The sequence below is a fragment of the Nicotiana tabacum genome, chromosome 23, assembly GCF_000715075.1.
Source record: "Nicotiana tabacum cultivar K326 chromosome 23, ASM71507v2, whole genome shotgun sequence".
NCBI lineage: Eukaryota > Viridiplantae > Streptophyta > Magnoliopsida > Solanales > Solanaceae > Nicotiana > Nicotiana tabacum.
The window spans coordinates 21,880,180-21,890,682 of NC_134102.1; the positions used below are offsets into that span (position 1 = coordinate 21,880,180).

The window sequence follows — 10,503 nt, forward strand, 5'->3', positions numbered from 1 at the left end:
TGACATTTTTAATCATTTTAACATAATATATTTAAAAGTTACTTTAATTTAGCTTGTACTTTTCGTTTTATTTTTAAGTATGGGGACAAGAGAGTATACATTATATTATATGTAAGTGGATGTTAATATATTACTAATACACTGTCTTGTACCCGTGTGTATAGTATATATTTTTTATTCCTATGTGTATAAGTAAGTATAAATATACATACAAATATTCATAATTAATTACCAAAAACAGTATTAAATACACATATTCTGTATATTTAATTTTACCAAAAAAACAAAAATACAAAATTGAAAAAAGCAAGCCAATGGTGGCGGCTTTTGGTGTGTTTCCTAGTGACAACATTTGGTGAAGCTCCTCTTAAACGTGGCGCTTTCGACATTTTTGTCTGTCCAAACTCAAAGGCCTTTTCTTTCCCCCACCCCCCTTACTAACCCACCTACCCACCAAAACCAACCTACCCTCTACCCTTCAGTTCTCTCCATATCTATGATACGACTATATCCATAACTCAACATATAAACACACAATAAATACAAGATCTTTTTCCCATATTATTCGGTGACATACTCACTTCTTTATTCTTTAAGTTATTATAATTATAATTACACCTTTCACTTGCAAAAGAATCAAAACTCTTCTGGGGTTTATCTGAATTCTAAGGTATTTGTTCTTATTCTCTGTTTTCTTCTGTTTCTTGTTTTTGAGCTTTTTGGTTGCATGAGCTGATCAGTTTTATTAATTTTTTCAACTTTTTGGTTGCATGAGCTGAGAGGTTTTAGTAATATTAATTTTGAGTGCTGTTCATGCTAGTGCTATTAATTGTTATTTATTTAAGTGTGTAATTATGTTGTCTGTATTTTAATCTTGAAAAGTCACGAGTAACGTTCTCTGTCCATTTAATTCTTCCCCTTATTTTGAATTTCTAAAGTTCTTGAATCCTGTTGAAACATCAGTTCCCTTATTAGTACTTTAAATAGATTTAATACGTTTTTATGAGTACTTTATATTGGAATCAAAATTATGAATTTCACTCCCTTTTTTGGGTAGAAAAATCTTCTAATTGTTATTTCTGTGCACAGCTGAAGTTTCTTTCTCCAATTCCGGTGAGAGTATGTGTTATTAATATTTTTTCTTAATTCTGGGTTCTTGTTGATTTTTGTAAAACTTTTAGTATGAAAAATCATTCTATGGATTGAAACTTTGATTGAGTATCTCTGTTTTTGTGGCTATATTTCTACTTTTGTAAATCTGGACTTGCATGCAAACAAAAAAAGGTGGCAAGTGGAATTAGCCAACACTGTTTACCGCCTACATGCAAAATTTTCCAAAATTTTCAATGTTGATTGCAAGAACCTTTCTGGAATTGTATTCCTCTTTGGGGGTGTCTCTTTATATGAATTTTCTTTTATTCCCCTGTTTGTATGTGTTTGTATGAGTTGTCCTGTAGGTTTAGGCAGGGGCGGATTTAGGGGGACGGAAGGGGCGAACCCCTTCGCCAGAAAATTACACTGTGCATATAAGTCAAAATCCGTTTTGTGCCTCTATATATTATATTTTGAATCCCTTCGACACAGCCCAAAAGCTGAGCGTACAAAACCTTTGTTAGGTCGTTGAACCACTGGACACAATATCTTTTAATTATTAAACTTTTTATTTTTTGAACCCCGTAGTGGAAATCCTACCTCCGCAACTGGGCCTAAGTATCTGGGCTCATCCTAACTAGTATTATCGGCACGGAGCATATATATATGTGTGTGTGTGTGAAAACCCACTATAATTTCAATTAATATTAGATCTAAACACATTATTTAAATTGTACTATTAGTTCAGTGTTAAAAGTGTTAGAATTCTTAAAGGTTGAACCCATCAAGTTTAAATTTTGGATCCGACTCTGGCTGCAACAGCTTCTTGAGTAGGTCTTCTAAGGACATTAGAGTTTCGATTCTGATAGGTGCGCCTGTGCCTGTTTGTTGCGTCCAAGTCACTTGTTCCTATTAAACCCAAACTTAGTACTTAGTAGAAGTGGGTAGCGGGTAGACAGTTAATATGCCCTTAAGTGGTATTACCGGCCATTCTGTAGGAGCAGTTGATTTAGAAAATTTAGTACTCTTTAAGCAGAATGTCAAGAAACCAGTGCCACGACGACACAAAATATGGCTTGTCATAGAATGGTCGCTGGAATGTCCTCACTGGGTGTGTGCTTGGGTAACTTCATGTGTTTAGAGCACTAATTGTAAAGCCTTTTAGTCTAATTTCACCCTACATTATAGCATACACAACGGGGCATGCTCGGGAGTGCTGCTTTGCTCGGCACTTGTAGCCAATTAACTAGACCAAGTAAGAAAGGCTGTTAGGAGCAAAATCTGAATTATTCCCATATGGTAGTTAGGTGGACTGCGCTTTGCTTGAGCGGAGGGTCTATCGGAAACAACCTCTCTATCTTCGCAAGGTAGGGGTAAGGATGCGTACAAACTACCTTCCCCAGATCCCACATGTGGGATTATACTGGGTTTGTTGTTGTTGTTGGTAACTAGGAATAATGATAAATAGCGGTCAAATACTTGGGAAGCATACTGTAAATATTCTTTTCTGAATCCTTTTCCATTTGTGTTGATAGTGAGTTCTACAATTAATGTTATCTTCTCATGAGTTGGAGAAGGAAAACTTTTAGAAATATGTTTTTGCTATTTTGCCAACACTATTTAATGGTTATCACTAATGTATATATCAAACTGTATTTGCTGCAGCTTGTAATGAGCATCTTTTTGATATCATAGTCGCCTATGGGGGCATCTATCATGGCGGTGGCGACTCCAAAGAAAAAGAGTGTCTTTGTTAATGGGGTATGCAAAAGCATAGTAGCTAAATATCACAATTTATTCTCTCTTTAGAGAACATTCATGTTTATTATTTTCTGAACATTTGAAAATGGAATTGCAGGTAACATGGGGAATAAAGGTGAAACAGCTGCCGTTTATGGGGATTATGTGTACAGTTATGTTGTTTATTGTGTATAGGACCACTAATTATCAGTATCAACAGACAGAGGTATGATGATTCTATCATTGATTTCTTAACATTTTGTCACTTGTATTTGGATAATAATTGAATATCTAGTGTAAGAGATTAATTGATTTCCTTTGTGAGAAAATAATTGCTTATTCTACCTTTTAATACTCTGCCTGAGAACTATGCCGCCACTTTGCTGACAACCATATTTTCCTGTTTACCTTTTCAGATGGAATCAAAGTTAGACCCCTTTTATTCTTCAAAGGTAGTTGCATTTCTATTATATTTTCTATATTTCTTATTACCTTGAACAGCACAAGGTATGGCGACAATGTAGGCATAATAATATTGCAAGAAACTACATAAATTTGTTGCTGGGGTTGTAATTGTCGGTACAGAAAGTGACATTATATTAACTTCTGGTTCGTGCATGAGCTAAAGTATTCAGCAAAAACATTTTATATCAATGGTCACTCTGAGGCATTCCATTCTTTCATCCAGGATTCCGATGTGGATATCACACGTTTGAACAGTTTGCCTCGTGGTATTATCCAACCAAGCTCAGATCTGGAGTTAATGCCTCTTTGGTCTACAAGTGGTTCGAGATCCAAGGTCTATCTCTACTCCTTAATTGCGGAATAAATAGAGCAGCCTCCTTTAGTATTTCTAATTATCATTGTTATACGGGATTAAAACTAGCCTTTCTCTTCCACTCACGATCTTTCACTCTGTATGTTTCCATTTTCAGGCTAGCATTTCTAGCTCTCGCAACCTGTTGGCAATTGCAGTTGGTGTTAAACAAAAGAGTAATGTCGATGCTCTTGTCCAAAAGGTATAACATCTTACTTGTCTTTCTTCTGGAAAAAACTTGTAATTGACTATCTGTCTGGCTTTCTATCATATCTGATGCCTGATTTACTTTATTCAGTTTCTTTCAGAGAATTTTACAATCGTCTTGTTCCACTATGATGGACATGTTGATGGTTGGTGGGACCTCCAATGGAGTAAAGAGGCCATTCATATTGTTGCAAACAACCAAACAAAATGGTATGAACATTTTCAAGTAGTCCTTTGGTTTCTAATTGCTGGAAGTTTGTCTTTCCTCGTAACTCATCGTGGACAGTCTGCAATCTGTTGTTTAACAGATGATAACCTCTATTGCTTTTGACATTGAAAAATTAATTGAAATCCATTTTTCTGAGTTTTTTTATAGCTTTTCTTTAACTTGTATTTGCCTTATCACTCAATGATTGTATTTGCAAAATTTTCTATGACCAGCTTGTATGTTTTTGTAGAAGAATATCTTATCAGTGCTGATTTAATTTTGAGGTAGGTGGTTTGCGAAGCGGTTCTTACATCCTGCTGTTGTTTCTATCTACGATTACATTTTCCTTTGGGATGAAGATTTGGGCGTGAAGAATTTCCACCCTGGAAGGTAAAACAATTACATAAAATATGTTTTGTTTTGTTTTGTTTGTTTGTTTAAATTTTGTGTAATCAGCATGTAGAAATTTGATACAAATTTTTACCTCAACTCCTGGTGGAATATTGATGACGAAATACAATCAACTTTTTGCCACATAAACAGGTCTAATATTGTTTTAGGAACTATGAAATCATTTTAACCGTAAGTGGCAAGTGTTTTAGTTGAAAGATCCTTAGGTTATTGTTCCTCTTCCCTTTTGTTACAATTGGCTTGGCATCTGAAGTTGTCCCTTGTTTCGCAAAGCATTTTGAGCTTTAAGGAGATAAATCATTTGCAGTTTACTTCCTTTAGTATGTAGAGTAAGGATGGTAAAGTGTAGTACCTGAAATCGTAGAATGATAAAAAATATAGTAGAGATTAACTTATGGTAGCAAAAGTCCTCCTACAAAGGGTTTGCTAGTCTAGCTAACAAAATGACTCTTGCCAACAAACTACCGGGTTTAGCATTAACTCGGAAAACTATAGCACTATAATAAACTCATCTACTAAAAATATGTAACATGAAGGGGAGCTTTGGAGCAACGGTAAAGTTGTCTCCGTATGACCTATAGGTCACGGGTTCGAGCCGTGGAAGGTTGTCTACCTCACTCCTTAAGGTGCGGCCCTTCCCCAGACCCTGCATGAATGCGGGATGTTTTGTGCATCGGGTTGCCCTTTTTTAAAAGTATGTAACACTCTACACTCATATAAGGATCAGCCTTCGTATCTCTGGGTCGTCTTTAGCTAGAGTTATGGAGGCTTTCCTTTTTGTTTTGGCTCTTGCCCCTAGCTTTATCATATTTACGATGGTCTTACAAGTCCCTTTGGTAATTTCTTCTCTATTGGACCTTCTCTTTTCATTCAGGTACCTCAAAATTGTGAAATCAGAAGGACTGGAAATTTCCCAGCCAGCCTTGGACCGGAACTCAACTGATATACATCACAGAATCACAATAAGAAGCAAGAAGAAAAGGTTCCACAGGTGCGCTGTGATAATCCAACTCTTCAAACTTCATGTTTTGGAATATTTTGGGTGAATATTAATGCACCTTTTATTTAAGCAGAAGAGTGTATGATAGTAGAGGTAGTACAAAATGTTCAGATGAAAGTGAAGGTCCGCCATGCAGCGGGTAAGTTTTATGCAATTAGGATATGATTGCTATTATTCTTGGGCTATATTTGATCTTGCTTTCTCTTTGATTGAGTTAATGGATATACCAAGCTTTTATGTTCTATAAATGGGAATTTTTTTAACAATTTGGAGAAAATTTTGCTTCAAGCGTCTCTTGAGTTTGATGAGATCTTTTGAGATGTTTCGCAATCTGCTATAATGAGTAGTATCCACACTCTTATCTGCAGATTTGTGGAAGGAATGGCTCCAGTCTTTTCAAGATCTGCTTGGTTGTGTGCTTGGCATCTTATACAAGTAAACTTGTGGTTTCTATCATATAGCCGACATCCCAATTTTCAGTTTTCAGACTTTTGTTATAGCACCTATGAAATAAACTCACCATAGTTCTTGTCAAGACAAAAAAGAAATCTATGTCCTAATCTTTATCTGGGACTTGAACCAGAGGCCTCGCTGGTCAAGTAAATCAGCAGTCTTTGTTTGTCCATTTTCTCACCTGCTTTCTTTTTCCTTGGTTGTACTGGTTCAAACTACTGGAATAAAATTCTAATTACTGCTTCTTCCTATCAGAATGATCTTGTTCACGGATGGGGAATGGATATGAAACTTGGTTATTGTGCACAGGTTAGATATGCATTGTTTCGTCTTTAATTTTACTTGTTTTATTATGATCTATAAAAATTCCGTTAAATGCTTTGTTACTCAGTTATACTCTGATAGAATGGTAAGAGCTTTCATGCCCATTTTTCCTTCTTCAGGATCCAGGCCTCCTTTCTCCAAAAGAATGTATATGTTTATTTTACCTTTTGATTACCTGTTTCAACTTTAAGATTAATTCTTGGTATGTAGAGATCGATCCCCCCCCCCCCTCTTCTGCGCTTTAAGACAGCACATAATTGCATGAACTCTGTTTAGAATGCTGCATTATTATTCGGAAGTAGGCATCTATGATTCTAACTTACGTGAAACTTGACATTGTTGTAGGGGGACCGAACCAAGAAAGTGGGAGTAGTTGATAGTGAATATATAGTCCACCAGGGCATTCAAACTTTAGGAGGGCCATCTTTGAAGAAGGTAATGTTCTGCACTACGTCCGTTTTAAATGGAGCCATAAGAGACGATTTTTCTCTCTTTTAGTTATCCCAAAGTGTAGAGGCTGCAGCATCCCGTATTCACGCAGGGTCCGGAGAAGGGTCGCATCCCACAAAGGGTGTGATATGGATAGTCTACTATGCAAGCATTAGTGGCTGCTCCACGGCCTTAACCCGTGACCTATAGGTCACATGGAGACAACTTACCCGTTGCTCCAAGGCTCCCTTTCCCAAAGTGTCGAATATAATTGCATTCAGGTTCTTATTCAAAATTTAGTGTAGGATAAGTATTGATAGAGTTTTGAGCCCTATGCAATAATGAGTTCTGTGCATTATATAAATTTCTATGATAAGCATTAAGTGGCAATCTAATTAAAACAGCAACTGATTTATTAATTTTGATCATGTAAAAAGTATTTACATAGCAGTGTATATAATTTAACTTGTAGCAATATTACAATGTTCTATGCTCCGTTCATTTGCCTCCCACTAATTTTGGTTCATGTTTGTACAGCGTTCAAATCTTGAAGAGTCTGTGAAGGTATATAACATTCTACTTCTCCTGTGCTTAGGCAGTTTTGAGAATCTACAACGTAAAACTTTTCCTGATTCTTGTCTGTCTATGTTTGTTTTCTTTTCTCTTGGCCTGCAGAGACACGACGTTGACGTGCGATCCGAGGTGAGACACTGCTTTTATCCTGCTACACTACCCCCACATTTCAACCAAAAATGCCTAGAGTTTAAGTTACACAGTTTTCTTCTTAAAGAGATTGAGTGTTTTAGCATTCAATTCATAATTTCAATGCAGATTCGAAGACAGTCAACGCATGAGCTACAAATATTTAAGGATCGGTGGGAACGAGCTGTTGAGGAAGACCAAAACTGGGTGGATCCATTTGAAGCTAGCAGCCTGAGACGTAGACAACGGCGTAAACAAATACGAAAATTAAAGATTAAGCTAAAAGACTATGTTTAACAATAAGCAAAGATGCTAATACTGGCTTTGATTGAAGACAATAATACGAGGTTAAGCTTGAGCCAAATGCCATTATCTTATCATGTCACTTGACCGCACCCGTCCAGTTGCAGGGAGACTTGTAAATTATTATTTTGTATAGGCCTATTGAAATGTTCATTGTTTCATGGTTGTGATAAGTTCTCCAGCCTTTTTATTTTTATCATTTTTTATTGGAGAAATTGGATGTGGGCCCATTTTGTGGGTCCGATCCCACTTTGTTACATAGTGACATATCAGCAAGTTCGAAAGTCTTTGGGGAGAGAACTATAGATTCGTTTTTCTACCATTCTAGGCTACTATAGTTTTTTGTGCACAATGTATATGATTTTTGAGACCGTTGGTTATGCCTGAGATTGCCCCAAGAACTTCCCCGCTTAGAAAACTGACTAATCAAACAAAGGGGTAAAATTTTTTAGGAGGGTAAGGAGTTTGGGTTGGTGTGAAGTGTACCGCACTTGGGGTACAAGATTGGAAATTCCATTCTCTTTTTTACCATCGAAGAAAAGAAAGAAGGGCAAGATAAAGGAGTTCGGAACTAAAATGTGGACTCAAAGAACCAAAATGTGGGAAAAAAATTGATGATCATAATATATATATAATGTCATTTTAAAAGACGTTATATCTTAACGGTCGTTTGTCCAGTTAAGTATAGCGCCCTTTTAAAAGGCGCTATATTTGAACCTGAAATGAGCGGGAAGGTATAGCGCCTTATATTAAGACGATATAGTATGGCGTCTTAATATAAGGCGCTATACCCACATAAAATCGATACTCCCCTTCCCCACCAATCCAGAAACGTCCCCCTTAAACAAAACAGCGGTCCCCCATTGTTAAAGAAAAAAAGCTAGAGTGGAGCCCACCGGTCCCACAAAAAGTATAGATTCTTGGTCCCACATCCTATCTAAGGCGCTATCTTGTAGTGGGTTCCTCGTTTCGGTTCCAAATCACCAAATCTTCAATTTTCCAAAAACTTTAAATCGAGGTATTCCAACTTAGTTTTTGTTAAACCTCATGAATAAAAAATGCATATTAGTTATTTTTAATGTGCTCTATGTTATTTTGTGATTGTTTTGTGATTTAATTAATTTGTTATTTTTTATTCGGACTATAGTATTAGTGTGCTAAAAAAATTTAGTAAAATAGAGAAATTATTATTAGTTGTTAAAAAAAATATTAATTAGTTACTTTTTACTGTGGTATATGTATTTTCGTGATTGTTTTGTGATTAAATTAATTTATTATTTTTATCCGGTTTAGATTATTTATTTGCTAAAAGACTAGTAAAATAGAAAAATTATTAATTTAGTTCCCAGTAATGGTATTTTGTGGCCTAATATAGTGCTCGTATTTGTAATGTCGCGCCCTTTTAGCGTAGTAAAATGTAGTGCTCTTTAGCGTAGTATCTTTGTAGTTATTGAAATTAATCATTTAAGTATCTGTTAAACCCAAAAATATGTCAAAAAAGGCTGATAGTTCAAACACAAACTCTCTCCAATTCTAGTCAACAAATGTAAGAAAATAACACGAGAAAATAACAATATTTGTCAAAGTATTGTTATATGAATATTTAATAATTAAATCCTGTATAGTTATGAAAATTAATTATTTAATTTTATTATAGTAAACAATAAGTGAGTAACAAACAAACATATAAAATAATAAAACTAACATATAAAATAATAAACTAACATATAAAATCACAGACCTGTTGAGTGATAAATCGAAAAAAATTTCTCATCATGAACACAAGAACATTGGATACCTTGGTGCTACTGAGCCTCAAATATTGAGTCCGGAACCAAAATGTGATTCATTTGGAGTCAAACTAAGTATTGTTATATGAATATTTAATAATTAAATCATGTATAGTTATGAAAATTAATTATTTAATTTTATTATAGTCAAAAATAGGTGAGTAACAAACAAACATATAAAATAATAAAACTAACATATAAAATAATAAACAAATATATAAAATAATAAACAAACATATTATAAACAAACATATAAAATAGTAAACTAACATATAAAATATTAAAGTAACATATAAAATATAAAATTATACGTAATATTGAAAATGTATCAACCTAATTAACAATATAGTAAAAATATCGAATAAATTTTAATATTAAAGGTATTGCAATATATTTAGAGATGTTAAGTAATGAAAAAGAAAAATACTTTAATTAATATTGTTCAATTTACAGTAGTCATCATGGAGGTTCCGTCTGTGCATCCCGGACCTGCCTCGCTAGAGCTATTGTTACTACAGGCCGAGCATAGGTCTTCGTACATATGGGAGGGGCAGTTATTGGCCCAGACGTTCCGTGCTAGAAGAGTAGACGATATGTGGGACTTTCTTAGGGCCCACCATCTCCATCCCCGTATAGTCAGACGCCTTCAGGATACAGGTTTCTATAGGATTATTGAGATCGGCCGGCTGAAGCTAGATTGGCCATTGATCACGACTTTGATAGAGTGGTGGTGACCGGAGACGCACACATTCCATGTACCCAGTGGCGAGGCTACTATCACGCTTCAGGACGTGGAGGTTCTGTATGGGCTGCCGGTTGATGGACATCCTGTTGCTTTACCGCATGCCATCAGAGATTATACGGGTTTGCAGTACCTGGAGATGTTGCAGCGGCTCACCGGTTTCCAGCCAGCGGATGAGACTGCATTGGTTGGGGCTAGTCATTTGCTGTTAACGCCCGTCCGGCTGCATCTGGAGGCAATGCATGCGGACATTACGAATGATACACCGGATCTTCATATTAACCG

General features: G+C 35.7%; 1 protein-coding gene across 1 annotated transcript; it reads left to right on the forward strand.

The window, feature by feature from the left end:
• Window positions 1–378: 378 nt before the first annotated feature.
• On the forward strand, window positions 379–7,882 carry LOC107797318 (uncharacterized). The gene is made up of 16 exons (XM_016620190.2): window positions 379–670; window positions 2,758–2,853; window positions 2,951–3,058; window positions 3,249–3,284; window positions 3,521–3,631; window positions 3,768–3,851; window positions 3,948–4,066; window positions 4,353–4,454; window positions 5,350–5,466; window positions 5,549–5,614; window positions 5,844–5,910; window positions 6,184–6,237; window positions 6,598–6,687; window positions 7,219–7,245; window positions 7,357–7,383; window positions 7,513–7,882. Exons 2-16 carry the CDS (start codon window positions 2,794–2,796, stop codon window positions 7,678–7,680), a joined length of 1,236 nt encoding a protein of 411 aa, XP_016475676.1. The 5' UTR covers window positions 379–670; window positions 2,758–2,793; the 3' UTR covers window positions 7,681–7,882.
• The last annotated feature ends 2,621 nt before the right edge of the window (window positions 7,883–10,503 follow it).

Bases quoted from the DNA above. Each gene is read 5' to 3' on its own strand.
- LOC107797318 (XM_016620190.2), top strand. From the start codon at position 2,794: ATGGGGGCATCTATCATGGCGGTGGCGACTCCAAAGAAAAAGAGTGTC. The intron at 6,688-7,218 runs GTAATGTTCTGC...ATGTTTGTACAG, and splicing joins GAGGGCCATCTTTGAAGAAG to CGTTCAAATCTTGAAGAGTC. The intron at 7,384-7,512 runs GTGAGACACTGC...ATTTCAATGCAG, and splicing joins ACGTTGACGTGCGATCCGAG to ATTCGAAGACAGTCAACGCA.